Source organism: Berghia stephanieae, chromosome 1 (genome assembly GCF_034508935.2).
Source record: "Berghia stephanieae isolate SIO BIC M18660-M18661 chromosome 1, UCSD_Bste_1.3, whole genome shotgun sequence".
NCBI lineage: Eukaryota > Metazoa > Mollusca > Gastropoda > Nudibranchia > Aeolidiidae > Berghia > Berghia stephanieae.
Window position 1 is genome coordinate 101,483,790 of NC_088360.1, and position 20,004 is coordinate 101,503,793.

The 20,004-nt window shown below is 37.9% G+C and overlaps 1 protein-coding gene across 1 annotated transcript; it reads left to right on the forward strand.

The window, feature by feature from the left end:
- The first annotated feature begins 472 nt into the window (after nucleotides 1-472).
- LOC144962559 (uncharacterized) lies at nucleotides 473-8,936 on the forward strand. Its single transcript, XM_078895597.1, has 4 exons — nucleotides 473-2,540; nucleotides 4,003-4,084; nucleotides 5,324-5,487; nucleotides 7,741-8,936. The coding sequence occupies exons 1-4, from the start codon at nucleotides 681-683 to the stop codon at nucleotides 8,311-8,313; spliced, it is 2,679 nt and encodes an 892-aa protein (XP_078751723.1). The 5' UTR covers nucleotides 473-680; the 3' UTR covers nucleotides 8,314-8,936.
- Nucleotides 8,937-20,004: the final 11,068 nt, after the last annotated feature.

Consider the following 20,004-nt stretch of genomic DNA (forward strand, 5'->3'; position numbering starts at 1 on the left):
GGAGAAATATCAAATATAATTAAGAAAATATTAATAAATAATATATTTTCACGATCTTTCTCCTGTCATGAAAAAAAACCCCCCAGCATAATCCCAGTTGGACGCGGTGGATCACATTTTTGCATTTGATACTACAAAGAATATAATGTATGAGAATGTTCAAATTGGCAGCAATGTCATCGTGACTTTGTACACACTGGTTAAGCCGACACTGGTGCTGACAAATGGATTTTGCGCAACAGCTGCTAAGACGAGGATAACACCAGGAACCGCCGATAATCCTGAGGCGAGTCTCAGACTTTGTGTGTTTGTCTGTGAACGTGTGTGTTGTATAGTATATTATAGTATGGTGTGTTTGTGTGTATGTGTGTGTGAGAGAGGTCCGAGTCAGAGTGTTTTTCTTTTCAGTTATCAGATCTTATGACGGCCATTGCACGTTTTGCTTCATGACTTGTTTTACAACGATAGTCTCATAACGAACGTGATTTGTTATATCTTCTATTTTTAAGATGTTTCATCGTTATTTTATGATTTCGTTTGATGGATTATTTTGACTCTGTTTTTTTTAATAAGAGTTGACATAACAAAGTAGAAAGGGAAAAAAGTATTCGCAATATTATGAGCGTTGTGGTTTGTTGAACAGTGTAAATCTTTAAACACATAATATTATTTATTCCATCATGAAGAACGATAATTTTGGTTTTGTTTGTCCGCCAAAACCAAAGAACTCGGACAACCTTGGTCTGAAAAGAACGTTATACGCTCTGGAAAACGAACGACGATTTAAGATGAGAGAACTTGATACGAAAAAGAAACAATTTCTCCACGAACACCATACAGCTGTGTCTAGAAGGAGCGGGATGCAAAAACCGAAAAGTAATACAAGAGATATAATGAAGGAGAAAATTGAAAAGAAAAGGGAGGAAGAAATGCAAAGTGCCCTGGATTTGCAGAGTCGTAGCTCAGAGTTTATACAAGAGCTTCGAGCTAAGCCACTATCAACGTTGATAAAAATGGAAAAGAAAACCCCTCTCTTCCAATATGAAGAACCAAAAGCGCCAGAACTTGTTTCAATAGAAACTATTAAACAACCGTCTTTGAGTAACAAGGTGATTTCACTATATCAGAAAGGCCTGGCAGGTGTTTTAAGACGTGAGCGTGAGAAGAGAGCGAGTCCATTCGTGCAATCGGTGAATACAATCTTGGATAAATTGAAAAATCAAAACACAGATAGCAAGAAAGACGCAATGAATAGCTTTACTCGAACTGTTTTAAGCAAATATGCGGGATTAAATGCTGGGGCTGATGAAACTATTTCAGAGGAAAGCGAAAACGTTTCTAATAATGCTTCACCAAAAATTGTGAGTTCTGACAACATTATTGAAAACAAAGATAATGTTGATGAGCAGATTATACAAGCAGAGTCCGATGAGTTTCTAGAAACATCTAAACACTCTTCAAAAGGACTGCAACTTTGGGCAAGAATTCGAAGCGAGCAGAATTCAGTTCGTTTGATGAAGAATGGCGAAGACCTAGATTATCTCACTGTGACAAATTCAACAACTGAAAACAGAAGATCTGATTCCGTGCGCATTAAAACATTGGGTAAACAATCTTTGAATCTGAATATTTTGAGATCCAGATCATCTCCAATTAGAAAATCATCACAAAGCCCAAATAGGCCAACTCAGTCCAAGAGCCCAACAAGTCCTTCCATTCTAAAGACACCAAGAACGAACGGTTCTCTGTCGCCGGGTATTGGGTCCGTGAAATCAGAAGGAGGAAAGAGAGATGGCATGGCACAGTCAACTAAGAAAAACTCATTTTCATCAAGTGCAAAATCTGCAAATCAACTCAAAGCAAGAGGCGGCAATTCTAGCATTCGTCAACCCGAATCATTAAAACAATCCCCAAGTGAGTTAAGTAAAGCATTACCAACCGTCGCTGTTGAAGACATAGACAAAAATGAACAATCACATCACACAGTCATTGTCGTTCATGAAGATAATGGTGATGAGTTGTGCTCACCCCTTCAATGGGACCAGAGTCATCGTTATAGCTCATTCGATGGTAATGCTCTCGACAAAGAAGAGATCGAGTACCTTGAAAATCTTGATAAATCGACGAACTCTCGCCAAGACTGGGATCACGAAGACAAGATACGGGACACCCTTGAAACACATCAGAGTAAGATTGAAGATACAACTGACGATAATGACATACAAGAAAGAACTAGCACTTCTCCGGATACACCAACTATGGAAAGAGAAGATTTACCGACAAGCGCTCTCAGCATGTACTCTGGGTCAGAACTGACCACATCAGCAGGAACAGGAACGAGAACCCAAAGTAGACAGGGTGGCAGTGGTAGGAAGTCTAGACGTCTATCCGTCCAGACTAGTGGCGCGTTGAGGTCTCTTTCCTCGGCTCTTACCCAGCAGAACAAGCACGCCGAGAGGATGGAAGATGGGCCAGCGTCATACGCCACGGTAATAAATGCCTTGGCTGATGTTGCTAACTGTGTGGAGGAGCAGGCAAGAGTAAGTTAGGGCAGAATGGGAAAGGGAGAAGCTGTTATTAATTAATATTATACTCGGTCTGCGCCTACCGAAGTTTGCCCAATCCTTTATTTTATCACTATATAGAATACGTCAAAGTTGTTCAGTTTAATGAAATTCTTTAATCCCTTCCAGTTTTTAATTTCAAAGCCGAAAATCATTTAACCAACTGGACTAAATAATAGACAGTCTGAGCTTGACGGGCCTCACTTCTTTTAATTTATCAAGTTAAAAACTATTAGATGTGTGAGAAGAACATTGTCAGAACTAAACATTACATAAATATCAAGAAATTCTACCATTGTTTAGCGTACCATCGAGTAATCATGTTGGCAAACATTCGGGGATAGGCGAGAGACCTTGAAGCTTGAAACAGATTACAAAAATTAGACATAATTAGACATTTTGCATCGCAAGATTTTTGGTTGTTATTTTGAAACCAAAAAGAGAATAAAAATTTGTGTATCAAATTTTCATGGGAATGACAGTCACTTATAGACATGTTGAAAGAACGAGTTATCAAAACATTCATACACATTCACAACCACTCACAAACACAAACATACACATACATTGTCCCATCTAATTTCCCTTTCGCTAGCTCTCAAATCTCGGGAATTTTTTCTGTAATGAAATAAATTTTCAGATTTTCTCTGAGCATGATTTTGATGATGATGATGATGATGATTATAATATTAATACTACTACTACTACTACTACTACTACTACTACTACTACTACTACTACTACTACTACTACTACTACTACTACTACTACTACTACTACTAATAATAATAATAATAATAATAATAATAATAATAATAATAATAATAATAATAATAATAATAATAATGATAATTACAATATACACTTATTGAGCGGTTTTCATGACTAATCATCTTAAAGAAAAGGAAGCTCGCTTCCATATGGTATGCTGAGATAGGGGGGAAGTAAACAGTGTGAAGCGAATCGAGCATGGAGATGTCGTGCATTGGAATGTGCAGCTGTAACGCACCAGCTAGTCTTCTGTAGATTAAAGGATTAACATGGACATATTAATATCATTGCACATGAAACGGATTGTTTCTAAAATTAAAACTAAAAATATTTTTATGTGTTTTTGTGTTTGAAAATGCGGGAAGGAGAATGTGATCGGAGAAAGGGTATATATATATATATATATATATATATATATATATATATATATATATATATATATATATATATATATATAGAGAGAGAGAGAGAGAGAGAGAGAGAGAGAGAGAGAGGGAGAGAGAGAGAGAGAGAGAGAGAGAGAGAGAGAGGGAGAAAGAGATCGATAGATAGATAGATAGATAGATAGAGAGAGAGAGAGAGAGAGAGAGAGAGAGAGAGAGAGAGAGAGATGGGGGGGGGGGGGGGGGGTAGGTATTCTTATGGCGTTTATATTTTACTCCGTCAGAAATTGGACAATGTTCGTCGAGCTACACCACGTCTTGTGGGAACAGAGACTAACACAAGCTCTACAAACGGAAATCGAGAAGGTCAGTGGACATTTTATAATTTCGTTAAAAGAACGACAATATCAAACGGTAACAATATTAATGGAATTGTTTTAAGTAATATTATACTAGACCCCTCTCCATAAATAGTATTGCGAAATTAAATCAAGTATTCAATAATAATTTGTGACGCCAGATTATCAAGCGTTAAATTTCACAAAAATTATATATTAGATTTTCTAAAGAGATATCATTTAAAATTTGTGAAAATGTATTTTGTTCAGAGATATCGAAATCAAATTTGATTGAGAGTAGAATTAAGAAACATATCATCCATTTCGGAATTCGAACTTTGTTCCCAACGCGCAATCACAGCGCGGAGGAACACGTCAAGAATCCCAAAAAGCAGGAGTATAAGAACTCTATATTATTCAGTATTCTGTGTAATATCAATATGTTCAAAAGAAAAGGAATTATATTTTTATTTTCCCCCAACACATTTGCTGGATAAGTTTAACATTACATGCCCAAATTGATCAAATGGCAATATCAATTGTGATCCTTCAGAGATTTAAAGAGAAAATCACTTCATTTGTAACACTTGCTATTGACTAGATCTACCCTTTGGATAGAACTCTTGTCATATGCTTTTCGTCAGATCTAACATATACTTCTACCTATAGAAGTGACAATAACATCTTAAAAATCCCATGGTTTATTCCAGCTAATAAAAGGCTAAAGTGCTCCTCAAATTTTTGGTTACCTCCTTTGTCCATTTTAGAAAGAGAGAGGGTCCGCTTTTCAGTTCTACTGATATTGGTTCAATTTTTTCCAATGGATATCTGACATAAATGATCTTGCCAAACACGTGAATAAATTAGGTTACGTAAGAACTACTTTTGACAACACGAAAGGGCAAAACACAATTTGTAAAAGCATCACCGTAGAAATGTAGAGTGTAGAGGGGAAGAGGCCAAGATACAGCCCGGCAAGATCATGGCTAGATGACATCAAGAGCTGGGTTAGGGTGGCAAGTGAAAAATGCAACAGACTGGTCCGAGACCGGGAAGAATGGCGAACCATTTACAGTCGACCTCTTATGAGATGACTCTGGAGTACGTAAGTAAGAACTAAAACCCGAGAGAAAACTTGCAGTTTGTAGCTTTGGGAGAGTTATAACTTTGGGAGAACAAACAATTTAAATTACGATGAGTGGAGCTTATATGAATTCAAAGTTCAATTGATCTGTCCTTTCATAATTTAAAAATGTCCCTCTTCCAGGTGGTGAATTAAGGAGAAGAAGATCATCCGTGCCCACTCCAGAGAGAAGGAACTCTTCTTTTGTGACAAATGAAGTCTTCAAATTCCTGGAAAGACGCTCTTCTTCCAAGACAATGACCCGGAAAAAGACCCTGTCCAAATTAGAACTAAAGCTACTTTCACAGGCAAGTATAGTGTCATAGGGTTAACCAGCATCAATAATAATTAAAATTTTAACACCTTAAACGCGTCATATCTTGTCCTACATGTTATGTGTTGCCAGGGACTCCTTTTAAAACGCTTTGAGAACGTTTAGTGGATAGTGCGTATATATAAATAATCAAGTTTGTTTTTACTTAAGAAGAATATATGATCGGGATGCATTCAATCCTTCAGTAGTAGTCCTTCAGAGCCATTGTGCCCATGTAGCCCCGAGTTTATCCCTGGTTCTATAACGTAAAACGGACAGTGGCAATTGCTTGCTATTCTTTGTATAGGTCTATCGCAAAGTGCTTGCCGCCAAAACCTACTCAATCACTGATAGGTGGACAGGAGGGTCAGAAAAATTCTCGACTGAAACCGGGGATGCGTATGTCACGGGTTAAATGAAATGAAAAGATAAATTATCGGTAAAAGTTACGTTTAGTCAACCCACACATTGTATCCAATCAGCTAGTATGCTGAAATTATCGTAAAATTGAGTGACTCTTTATTTTTTATTTTACTTTATTTCATACTCGTCTCTGGTGTGAATGAATACCAGGCTATAATAGGCAATGATGGAAATTGTAAGAGTATTAGTACAAAAAAGGACACATAACAGGCGACTGGTACTGTATGCAATGGAAAATTGGTTTCATATGGCCTGCTTGGGAAATAAATAAAATTTTGAAAGTTAATTGAGCATGGCAAATCTGTGAAAGTGCGCTATATAAATGTTCATAGTTATTTATTACATTTTGAACAACTTCTTGTTCTTTGACAACGATATTCTTTATGGCAAACAGTTTTACCAGGTTACGAGTCACTGGTCTATATTTAGTTGCAATTTCATCGCAAGTGGCATAGCACTCGCTTCACATGCAAAATGACCAATTCGATTTCGGGTGAAGTCGAGATTTTTTTCCCCACCCTTCCCTGTCCATCAGGAGTGATGGGTAGCTGAATTTGTTAGATCTTGCTGGAAGCACTTTGAGTTAGACTCCCGCCATATCCAAAAGGTACTGCTTTTGTCTGTTTCACGCTAAAGACACAGGGATAACCTCGGCTCCATGGGCCTAACTGCCTAATGGTCCTGAAGAGAGAACAATAAAAGCATCCAAGTTATGATTCGATTTTCTATGATATATGAAATCCTCTGTAAAGAAAGTTTGCTCCAACAATAATTTTTTACAAAATGTCAATGCAACCAGTAACCCGAAAAATGAAGCTTGGGTTCGGTGGGATATACAAAGTGCCTTGCCTAAGAAATTAACTCTTGACCGAGAATTCGTAAGTTATACTGATTGCTCTCATCATTACTTACTCATTCACATATCAAGCCTCAAATATAAGTTTTTGAATCTTCATGTTGGAGATTTCTTTTTGAAAGCTTGAGGGTCACTTTAAACCGATCCATAATATGACGTAATACTGTTTTAGCCACACAAAATTAAATGTGATTTGACATTGGATAAACTGATGACAGGTGGTCTTCTCTTAGTATTATAGCACCTTCTTTCTTCTCTGTTTCTATTAAAAGTCGGGTCATAGAAAAAGTCATCTCTGGCCGATTGATGATGGGATAAGCAATACAATAATCTATGATTTGATATTCTATTCAAATGTTATATGTGACCTCTCGCCTCAAAACGGTATTATGTCGAAATGATTAAGATGCTCAAAATTGAGTTTATTGCTAGAAACATAAGAGTTGTAATGAGTGTGTATGCTTTTTTGAAGAGCATAAATATCGTATCTTAGAATGCTAACTAGTAATAATTCATTTTATTTTACCAGTTTAGCTTTAATTTGGCTTTTTAGCATCTGGTTCATCCCGACATAATACCGTTTTGCGACGATGAGTCACATATTATTATGTTTTCTTAGATGTGACAAAGGGGTGTTACAATCCGAGTTTTAAAATCAAAATCGGTAATTGATTGACCTCGTAGACTCGGTAAATCGGCTTTCGAGTCAATGTGATGCCCGATGTTGATCAAAACCATTACTGATGCTTTACGTTTAGTTTATAAAACAAAAACAAACTCATATCATCTGCCAGCCGGATATAAGGTACCGACACACAAAACTATGTGTAACCTTAAACGTTTATAGTCTGATCAAAACAATTTAGTGAGAACTACTCATAAAAATAGCTGGCTAAAAATAAAGAGGCGAGTGACGTCAATTTCGTTCCTTCTATATAAGTGCATAAATACTGTTGTTTTCTCTAACAGGCACCGGGTGAGGACCTGATAGGAAGAAGAATGTCTCTTTCAAGCCTGAACTCCAGTCAAAGAGGTAGTCTCGATATGGCATCATCGACCACGTCGTCCGCTAGGGGATCCCTCAGCGGCTCTTTCATTGACGTAAACAGCAGTCTCTTGGAATTTGAGAGGCAAAAGTCATCAAGACGACATAGCATGAGCGCAGTGTCGGAAAGGCTTGGGTCAGCATCACCACGACCGACAAGTCGCCTAAGCAATATTTCCGAGAACGATTCTTTATCTAGAAGTCAAGATTTTGGAAAAAGCAAAAGAATTTATAGCTGGGCACCTGACGTCAGCGAGACGACAGATGGGCATGTACTCGCTATGGAATTCCTCGCTCGAAACAATTCCGGTGGGGTGGGTAGGTTTAGAACAGTAACTCATATGCTGAAATGGCTGGGCGAGGAGTATCGACGGCAAACAGCTTCCATGATGTATGAAGAACTCCGATATTGTACTTACCTGAGGCTTGCTCCGCACCAAATTCCAGACGCCCTTAAGGACACACATTTCCATGGAATGTTTAACTCAGAATCATGAATCTACCCTAGACCATTCACCTCCAAACTGAAATAAGAGTACATATTACGCGATCCTTATAGTTTTGCTTTTGCAATTCTGGACGTGTTCCCAACCGTTGCACGAGCTTGCGAGTGCGCATTGGGAACAGAGTTCAAATATAATACAAGAGCAAGAAATCTTTTGTTATAGTCCTCAATCGATTCTGATGTCGTTACTTCTGAGTAAAAGACATTTACAAAAATACTTAAATGATATCTACCTCTATTTTATAAATTTAATTTTAGTGAAATTTAACGCTTGATAATCTGACGCCACACATTATTATTGTTGTAAACTTGGTATCATTACGCGTTACTATTTTAGGGTGAGGGGCAGAATAAAATATGTATTTTGTGCATTTTGAAAAGAACAATTAATTTTTAAAAACTCATTAACTTAAATCTATAAATGAAATGATGAAAGACAAAATTAAAAATCTCTTTTTATGGCTGATGGCTGTTGACAAGGGAAACCGAGAGACGTTGTTATACATTAATTTCATTAACATTCTGGATTCGTGCTTTGTTCCTTTTAATTAACCAGTTAATTGCCGTACTGGCCAGTAACAGCGCCGTCTCTGTCGAAAAAAAAAAAAAAACAAAGTAAGAGCGTCTTACAAGAGTCATATATCGTCCTCGGTGTTAAGTGTTGCTGTTGGCTTAGGAACCTCAGTAAAACTCTTTGAGCTCATTTTAGTGGATATTGCGGCAAACAAAAGCTCAAGATTTTACCACTTTCTGAGGATGTCCTGGATGAATTTTATCGAGATTTTATATAGCGCAATATCCACTAATCGTGCTAAAACACTTTACAAAGGGCCCCTAGCCAACAGCAACATTTAACATGCAGGACGAGACATGACGCCTGTTAGGCGATATTTTTCGGAAAGAAACAACGACGATAACGTCCAGGTACTCATTTTTACATCTGAGTACGGTGAGAGAATGTCAGTAAAGAGCCTTTTCCAAGGACTCAACTAAGCGCCACTCAGAGCGGGACTCGAACCCATGACCTTCCGATCCGAAGGCGAGTGTCATACTACTAGACCACATATCGCACATGGAGAATGAGAAAAGTCTAGATATCGACACATCGACACATATCGGTACGTGAAAAATTCAAGGAAATGTCAAAAATTGAAATTTTGAGAAATACAGGGTATGGAGAAGTACCAGATGAAGACAGAGAATAATGATATCGCATGTGTCAGAGAGTCAAACTCTGGATCCAAATGATACGGCACCCTCCGCCTGACCGAGATATATATATATTATATCAGCAAGCAGTCGTACATTTGAGCCATTCAACAAAGATATGACTGGATGTCTCTCTCTCTCTCTCTCTCTCTCTCTCTCTCTCTCTCTCTCTCTCTCTCTCTCCCTCCCTCTCTCTCTCTCTCACACACGCACACACACACGCACACTAACACACACACTCTCTCTCACGCACACACACACACACTAACACACACACACTCTCTCTCTCTCTCTCTCTCTCTCTCTGTGTGTGTGTGTGTGTGTGTGTGTGTGTTTGTGTGTGTTTTCATCTGACACTTCTTTATACCCAATACTTTTCACCATTATTAATATAAGTACCCGCCCCACACCTTTTCTGCCTCAAGCACCAATTTCTCACTTGACTCCTAAGACTCTTAATCCCCATTAATGAAAAGGAACACAACCAATAATTTATTCTCGATAGATTATGGCGGAATGTCAGGATATCTTTACCTCCCCATTAAAAAGGGAAATAACCCTTTTCTTTATATTTGATATTCACGAGTTACATGAGTTATCCCACCTTAATATTTAATTACCGACAAGCATTCACAGCATTTCCCCTCCTTGGATTTTTTTTCTTTTTGTTTGGCTTTTTTTGTTTTGCTTTTGTTTTGTTTGTTTGGTTTGTGTGTGTGTGTGTGTGTGTGTGTGTGTGTGTGTGTGTGTGTGTGTGTGTGTGTGTGGGTGGGTGGGTGGGTGGGTGTGGGTGTGTGGGTGTGTTTTGTTTGTTTTGTTTTGTATTTTATTTTACATCATATCTCGCATGTTATCCGATTTATGTACCAAGAAAAATAAGAAATAATGTTTTGGCTTTTTTGTACATTTGTACATATTATCATTGTATTAATTTGTTTTATGGTCCAATAAAAGAATTTCAATTTTATTAGCGTTCAGATTTAATCAATTCATCTACAGCTGACACTTCCAACATTTGCTAATTTGATATTAGTTTTTGTAGTAACTAATAGATTTTTGACCAATCAAAAGGCGGGGGTTGTGACATACCCTCAAGTTCGCTCGGACAAATATATCTGGTTGTTTACAAACATTAGAATGATGGAAGTTAACATCACTCTGCTCCTTGTCATCGTTTTTTGACCCGCAATACGATTCAATAGTCTGATGTCACGCCACCCGGCAACGGCAGCCATCTTGGTTCTAAACAAAGAAAATCATTACTTTTTATTTTTCATGCTGGCTAGAACTTTTTATATGCCTTGTGATCAGAATGTGTAAAAGTTAAAACATGATCAAATTTATGTGTTTTTTTTTTCCCTCTGGATACCCTTTATGCTCGCTGGAGAACTATTTCATACGGGCGTCCGCCATTGTTCCGATAGTTTAGAGCCAGTGTTACTAAGTTACCATGCGTCATTAGGAAGGAAGTGACGTTAAAACTGTTGAAGATATTGTGTGATTATTAGCTCAATCAGACTATAAACGTAAAAAATTACACATAGTTTTCTGTGTTGGTACGATTGATCAGGTGTGTAGGACTCGGCGAGTGAACATTTCACTTAAACGCACACAACCGATGGTTATTCATAATGTAGTTTGCTCAGTTTAGCACTAATTGCCATTGTTTACATCCAGGCGACTGCCCGAGGGGCGTGGTTATGTTCTATTTCTCTATTTGTCTATTCTTAATTGGATTCAATAGTCTGATGTCACGTCGCCCAGCAACGGTGAGCAGCGTGGTTCCAAACAAAGAAAATCGGTACTTTTCATTCTTCATGCTGGCTAGAACTTTTCATATGTCATGTGATCAGAATGTATAAAAGTCAAAACATGATCATATTTACAATGTTTTTCTCTTCTAGATACACTTTTATGCTCGTCGGAGAAATATTTCATAAAGGCGTCCGCCATTGTTCCAATAGTTTAGAGCCAGTTACTAAGTTACTATGCGTCATTACGAGGGAAGTGACGTCATGACTGTTTAAGCCTTTTTCCCTGAGAGGAAACTTATTTTCGAATAATGAGTACCACACTTGTCACCATAACAACAACGTGTCGTAATCAAGAGAGAGGTGGATTGCTCAATGCCACCAACACAGCTTGGTCTTGAACCGACGTAAACTAATTTGAATATATATGTACACGTCGTCTTGAACCCATTACTTTTTGGTTTGGTTACAAGGCGAAGAGAACACTGAGCCACGCTTCCCATCAATGAAAAGGAAGAGAGTGCAAGTGGTCATATCCTGCTTTTATTAGAGCTATTCTGATATGAGCGTCGTCTGCTTACCTACATTTGATGCGAGTTTATCCGCAGTCTTTAACCCTCTCTTTACCATCTAGAGGAAAATCGTCACATTCGTTACGATGCAACCAACAATTTTCTCATTCTGATATCCTTTGTACATCACAAATTATAAAGAAAATATTTTGTTATAGTGATAAAAAATTAGACACTGGACAATATTATGTATAGAATGTACTTGCTCCTTTTCTGTTTGAGTAGAAAAAAATCTATTTTTGTGTTGGGTGGGTGTGAAGTTGCAGGGAAAAACTCTGAACGAGGCTGGTGAGGAGAGAGTTAATTAATATATGAAGGCTACGTTTTTTGTTTGTTTGTTTGTTTGTTTGTTTTTGGGTTTTATTTTGTTTGTTTGTTTGTTTGGGTTTGTTTGTTTGTTTTTTGTTTTGTTTGTTTGTTTTTTTGTTGGGTTTTTTTTTTTTGTGTGCAGCTATGTGGTCTATTGGTATGACACTCGCCTTCAGATAGGAAGGTCCTAGGTTCGAGTCCCACTCAGAAGGGTGCATAATTTAGTCCTTGGAAAAGGCTCTTTACCCATATTCTCTCACCGTACCCAGGTGTAAAATGAGTAGCTGGCCATTATGGTCGTTGTTTCTTTCCGAAAAAAAATCGCCTAACAGACGTCATGTCTCGTCCAACATGTTAAATGTTGCTGTTGCTTAGTGGGCCCCTTGTAAAGTGCTCTGAGCACGTTTTCTGGATATTGCCCTATATAAAAGCTCGAATTTTTAACGCGTTTCCAATGGCAGTGTATACACTTAATACTATTGTTTATACATTCAACAGGTTATTCTCATAAGCGAATGGCTACTTAGTTTGATGTCCACAAAGAATTGTTAATTCAAAATACTCCTCTAGAATAATCTGTCATGTACAAGCGCAGAGTGTTATGCATGGGTTAGCTTTCTCTACCCAGCAAACCAATCAGATTTTCTGATTACAAATTAGTAATATTATTATGATAATAATGTCCATGAGACATAAGTACTATGACCACCACATACTGCATGTCACTTCAATAAGTACTTGTGGCATTATATTGTAATGAATCCAGCTGATCTCTACAGATGCCAGGCATGTATACTTATTATACTTGGTGATAAACTTTTGACCTAACAATCATATTGCACTTTGACGCCAAATATCCATCTTTTCCAGTCTCTCTCTCTCTCTCTCTCTCTCTCTCTCTCTCTCTCTCTCTCTCTCTCTCTCTCTCTCTCTCTCTCCGTCTATCCATCTATCTATCTGTCTGTTTGCCTGTCTGTTTTTTCTATCTATGTATATATATATATATATATCTATCAATACAACATCTTTCTGTCTATTTATTCATCTATCTGTCTACGTGGAATAAGAGGTGCGAATACTAATTATATATATTAATATAATAGCTATCGATCTATCTAGCTTCCGTCTATCTGTCTATCGTTTGATCTATCTATCTATTCATTTATCTATCTATCTATCAATATATCTATCTATCTATCTGTCTGTGTGTCTCTTTCACTCGCACACACACACACACAAACACACACATACATACACACACACGTATACATACATAACGATCATGAACACAATCTCACACTTGCTACCCCCCCCCCCACCTCCCCCCTCTCCTCCTCTCTCTCTCTCTCTCTCTCTCTCTCTCTATCTCTCTCTATATATATATATATATATATATATATATATATATATATATATATATATATATATATATATATATATATATATATATATATATATATATATATATATACCCTTTTCCCATAATAATCACCCAGTGAGGGGTTCACGTTTCCACGTAATCGAACTATTCTTCAGCTAAAGGTACATACACGCGCAGTGACGCCCACTTCTATTTGCTTTCCTGTTCTGGAAACTGGCAACGCATTTGACTCTTTGGCGGTTTCATTATTTATTATATTTTAGATAATTTTCCTAATATAAGTAGTTCTTTATTCTCTTGAAATAATAAAGGTAAATGTAGCACAAGCACACCCCCACAAAGACACACACATTCACCAAAACGTGCATATGCATACAGAAACGAAACTGTTAACATGAATTATTCAATAAAAATCATATCAGGACATTTAACAATAATGGCTGATGAAGGGAGATTATAATATGATGTCATGAGAATTTTGATATTACAAATGTATATGTATATGTAGTGATAAAATCATTTGTTAATTTGTATTTTTTACAATAAAAGAACACAAATTGGAAGTGAATGGTAAATAAACAGAAATCGATTTTACCGTGGGTAAATCTTCATCGCCAATAATAGTGCACTCTCATCATCTCGTTCAGAACGGTACAGCACTAGTTGTGTCTTATAAGTGCTTATGACAGGGGTGGGGGGGGGGGGGGTAGCCAGCGTTCAAGTAAGGGGTCACGTGATAAATGACCATCTTCCCTCGCCACTCCAGATCAAATACCTTGATCGATAGTGTCCATGAATGTCCGGTCTTATTCATAATCGCCTTTGTCCTTTTCATCCAGTGAGTGACCTGATAAATCCACTGTGCATAATACTACGTCTAGTAGGAAGTATGCAATGTTCTGTATAATACCGTATGAGATAATCTGACAAGATCACGTTCTGTCGGATTGGGTCAACAACGTCCTACGTCTGACATCCATTTATGGGCCTAGTTTAACATTGTTGTAATGGACAATATTGGCGTCATTTTTTAAAGATTTTCATTACAAGAATGAGCCCATAAGGAATAGGGTTATCGGACCTGCAAATAAGTGTACGTCAGTCAACAAGGAATCGGGACGATATAAAACAGACACTCACAATACAACACTGACTTCATCTTCAGCTTCATTCATTCCCCCCCCCCCCCCCCCCCCCCCCCCCCGTCTTCTTTCTGTCATCCTTCAAATTTCTATCCATTAAAATGACCACGATTATTCATTCATTCATTCACTATTTTGATTCATTTATTCATTCATTCAGTTATTTATTCATTCATTCATTTCCCAATCCTTTATTCATTTCCTCATTCATTCATTCATTTAGTTATTTATCTATTCATTAAAAGTTTTGATTCCTCTTGCTTTTTTGATAACCCTTTTACTTTTATAAAAACCGCCCTAATATTTTTTTTCAGTCTTCTATTGGACCTAAATGCTAAGATTGGCAGAGGCAGAGATGGTGACATAATCGGACCACATGGACTCGGAGACAGAAATGAACGAGGAAACATCTGGGCAGATTGGTGTAGAACAAATAAATTAATGATTTCAAACACCTGGTTTCAACAACACCCAAGAAGAACCTGGACATGGCAATCACCAGGGGACAGAGCAAGGAACCAGATAGACTTTATAGCAGTATCATCAAGATTCAGAAATGGCATATTAAATTGCAAAACCTACCCAGGCGCCGATGTAGACAGTGACCATGTCCCAGTTGTTTGTACAATAAGGATAAAGTTTAAAGCTATTCAGAGAACAGCTGGTAGAATAAAGAGGGATTACTGGTTATGCAAAGACAATGGCATACAAACAAAAATGAGAGAAGAATTTGAAAATGCACTCATGATACAAAGCCAAAGTGAACCTGATAATGAAAAATGTGAAAAACAATTTGATATATTCCAAAAGTGTGTCAAAGCAACTGCAGAAAAGCATTTACCAATAGCTCAAATAAACAGCAAAAAGGAATGGATGACAAATGAAATTCTAAACCTATTTGAAGAAAGACGAAAATGCAACAGAGGGTCTGCAGAATACCAAACATTGAACAACCACATTAAATCCAAATGCATCGAGGCACACGAGAACTATCTAGACTGGAAATGCTGCGAAATCGAAAGAGAATACAAACCCAACCCCCAACAAGCTCACCAAAGAATAAAAGAACTATCAGGGAAAAGGAAAAGCAAAGCAGCAGGAAGTTGTATCCAAAACAAACAAGGGGAACTGCTATTTGAAGAACAACATATAGAAAGCCGATGGGTAGAATACATAGGCGAACTGTACAATGATCCAAATAGAAATGAACCACCACTGAAATTCAAAGAACCATTAAGCGGACCAAACATCACCAAAAGTGAAATTGAACATGCCATGGAACGAATGAGGGATGGTAAAGCAACAGGCCCTGATGAAATATCTGTAGAGGTATTAAAAAGCCTAGGAGATCTGGCAATTGATGAACTTCACATATTATTCAACAATATATACAATACTGGGAAAATTCCAGAAGATCTCTGTAACTCTATTTTTATAGCAATACCAAAGAAAGCAGGTGCAGTCAGATGCGAAAATTTTAGAACTATAAGTTTAATAAGCCACATCAACAAAATACTGTTGCGTATAATTATCAACAGGCTAAGGAATAAGATTAACCCCGAAATCGCAGAAGAACAATATGGATTCCAACCTGACAGAGGGACAAGGAACGCAATATACCTCCTCCGTGTTTTAAGTGAAAGAGCTATACAGGTTCAGACCCCACTATACCTCTGTTTTGTCGACTACAAAAAAGCTTTTGATAGAGTATGCCACGAAGAAATACTAAAACAACTGCACTCCATTGGCGCTGATGAGAAAGACCTCAGACTCATGCAAACATTATACTACACCCAGCAGGCATCTATCAAAATCGGAAACTCTACAGGAAATTCCATTCCTATTAAGAAAGGAGTCCGTCAAGGGTGTGTTGCCTCACCAGATCTGTTTAATCTATACCAAGAAACAATCATGAGGGGCATAAATAATATGGAGGGAATAAAAGTGGGAGGTCACAACATAAATAATATAAGATACGCAGACGATACGGTACTCATTGCAACATCAGAAATCCAACTTCAAAAGATTGTTGACAAAGTGGTAGTAGATAGTGAAGCCAAGGGAATGGAAGTGAATATCACCAAAACGGAATGCATGGTAATACAGAAAAACCCCGAAAACAACAACACCTGCAATATAACGATTCACGGCGAGCAACTTACCAACGTAGAAAGTTTTAAATACCTAGGTTCAATAGTGACAACAGATGGAAGATGTAACCGAGACATACGAGCAAGAATAACTCAAGCCAAACAGGCCTTCATGGACCTGGGAAACATTTTGAAAAACAAACAGATGTCGTTCGGGATTAGATTCCGAGTCTTGAAGTGCTACGTGTGGCCAATCTTGTTATACGGATGCGAAAGCTGGACTACAAATGCAGAAACACAAAAGAACATTGAAGCTTTTGAAATGTGGTGCTTGAGAAGGATGCAGAGAATATCGTATACTGCACACAAAACGAACGAAGAAGTGCTAAAACAAACATACCAACAAAGGAAACTAATGCCCTTAATAGTGGATCGACAACTATCCTTTTTCGGACACATAGTAAGGAAAGATAAGAATGAATACCTGGCAAGTTGTGGAAAAATACCTGGTAAACGCGCCCGGGGGAGACAAAGAAAAACACTCATAGACCAACTGAAGGGCTTCACCAGCCTAACAATCCAAGAGCTGTTTGAAAAGGCAAGAGACAGGGAGGAATGGAGAGAGATAATTCATGCAGTATCCGAAGCCTGGACCAGGCATGGAACCTAGAAGAAGAATATTGGACAAATGCCTAGATAAATAGTTCGTTTTCGTCTTCCTCCGGTTTCCTTTTCCGTACATTTAAGACTATATACTCAAAACAGTGCAAGAAAAATCAAATGCATTGTGAAAAGAAGTGTATTTGTGACCTATCAAATCAAAAGGGGGTCATTTGCGGCGGTACACAGCGGCTGACGCCTGGATCATTCCAGTCTTCCCTTGATACAGACCCTAAAGACACATTTCACATATGGAATGAATTATGGGAATTTTATAATTTTCATTTTTTAAAACAATTATTTTAGAAATATATCGTGGTGAGTAAAATAACAATAGAGATAATTAAAATGTATAATCAAAGGGTAAATTATATTTTAGCTTTCCGCTCTCTGAGAAACTATGTTTTTCTTCTTAATTTAATAAGACAACTTAAGCCAAGTTTTCCTATTTCAGGCTATAGAATCAATTTTCAACAACTAAATCATGATAATATTATACCTTGGTGCATATATTTGCATGTCTGATAACCAGGCGCAAATTATGAGCTTTATTTAAAGTGTTAGTAATGGACAATATTTTGCGTTGGTTTGAGAGTATTTCCATAACAACAACGACCCCATAACAATTTGGGTTACCAGACCTGCATATAAATAGTCCTTTAGATCCATAAGACCCATGGAGCTGGAGTTTTTCCCGGTTTTTATAGCGTAAAACGGACAATAGCAATTGCTGGCTACCCGTTGGATAGGACGCTCGTACTTTCCGCCAGATCTAACAGACCCAGCTACTCAATCACTGCTGGGTAGTGGACAGGAGGGTCATACAAAAATTTTTGACTGCACCCGGGATCGATCTTGGTCCCTTTGCATAATATAAGTACACGTCGCATAACATCGTTTAGTGGCGACGGTCACATCTGCAAGCCAGCAACGGTAGGCATTGCTTGCTAGGCACACCTGTATCGTGCTTTTAGTATCGTGGTTCACGCATGACCATTGTCTGATCCGGTCTTAAGACGATCTTTTGTATCTTCTGTGTTTATTTGTTGTGAGAGGGATCCGCGGCGCCTTGTTCGAGCACTTTGAGACGCCTACACTTCATTAAACAGGCGGAAATGTCAGAATTCAAGGAGTAGGTAACTCGCGTGTATCGAAGACTGACTACTGAATACTCTGTTGCATGAAATTGATAAGTTGATAGTGAGGTGGCTACAGGGGCATGGCTACATTGGTTGATTTGGTGACTGGCACCGCATCCAAAAGTTAATGGATTACAGCATTTTTTTTTTAAACTGAGAAATGGTATATACCGCCTCTTACTTATTTGAGTAAGTCTTTTCTTTAGATTTTTTCCCTTTCTTTTGTATTTACAATTACTGCATGTTTTATGTCATTTTCTTCTGGTTCTGGCACCACATTAAACTGTAAGCATGCCACGCCACTGGGTGGCTAGTCGGTACTGATCACGATAATTACGGGAATATGTGACCAATCGTGTCTCAAAACGAAAGGGGGGGGGGGGGGTTACGTGCTGAAAGTTGATTTTATAGCATGGAATAGGAGCCTTGAATTCAGTAAGAACTGTGATTCTAAGAAAGCGAAGAACGGACTTTCATATTTCTCGTCATTAAAAAAAAAAAATAATAATAATAATAATAATGATAAAAAAATTCCCTTTATTCCTCCCAATGATAAATTTGTCTCCAGGGTCTATTCCATGGAAAGACTGGAATAACCCAGGCGTTAGCAGCAGTGCAGCACCGCAAATTGAGCTACGGCGAAGTGACTTGCTCCAGGTCGCACAGCGCAGCGGCGTGTGATCGAACTCGGTAATTTTGGGGTACAAAGCAAAGACCATACCGCTGAGCGACACTGCTCCCTAATTTCCAATCTAGATTCACTATATATCATCTAGTTCAACCCGACATAATACCAGATGAAGGTAGTGGGTCACACTTAGAGACATAGCATGTGCTTAACCCCCCTTCTCCTCTTTATCCCGTATATTATTTGATGTCCATCTAAATCTGTGCCACGACTAGCCTCCCTTGTGCAGCTTGCAGTCTCGTGATATGACACTTGCTTTCGGATCGAATTCAATAGTTTGATATCACGTCGCCCAGCAACGGCGGCCATCTTGTTTCTAAACAAAGAAAATCGGTACTTTTTATTCTTCATGCTGGCTAGAACTGTTCATGTGTCTTGTGATTAGAATGTATGAAAGTCAAAACATGATCGTATTTATAATGTTTTTCTCCTCTGGATACACGGAGAAATATTTCATAAGGGCGTCCGCCATTGTTCCGATAGTTTAGAGCCAGTTACTAAGTTACCATGCGTCATTACGAGGGAAGTGACGACATGACTGTTGAAGCGTATTATGGACTTGATTGAACATTGTTGTAATGGACAATATTTTACGTTTGTTTGAGAGTACATTACTACATTACAACAATGAGCCCGTAATAATTTGGGTTATCAGACCTGCAAATGAGTATACGCCAATCGAGACCAATCTTTTGAGTCATTAACAATCAAAATCAGTCCTGTAATAAAGTCTGTAGGTGCG

Bases quoted from the DNA above. Each gene is read 5' to 3' on its own strand.
- LOC144962559 (XM_078895597.1), top strand. From the start codon at position 681: ATGAAGAACGATAATTTTGGTTTTGTTTGTCCGCCAAAACCAAAGAAC. The intron at 4,085-5,323 runs GTCAGTGGACAT...TCCCTCTTCCAG, and splicing joins TACAAACGGAAATCGAGAAG to GTGGTGAATTAAGGAGAAGA. The intron at 5,488-7,740 runs GCAAGTATAGTG...TTTCTCTAACAG, and splicing joins AACTAAAGCTACTTTCACAG to GCACCGGGTGAGGACCTGAT.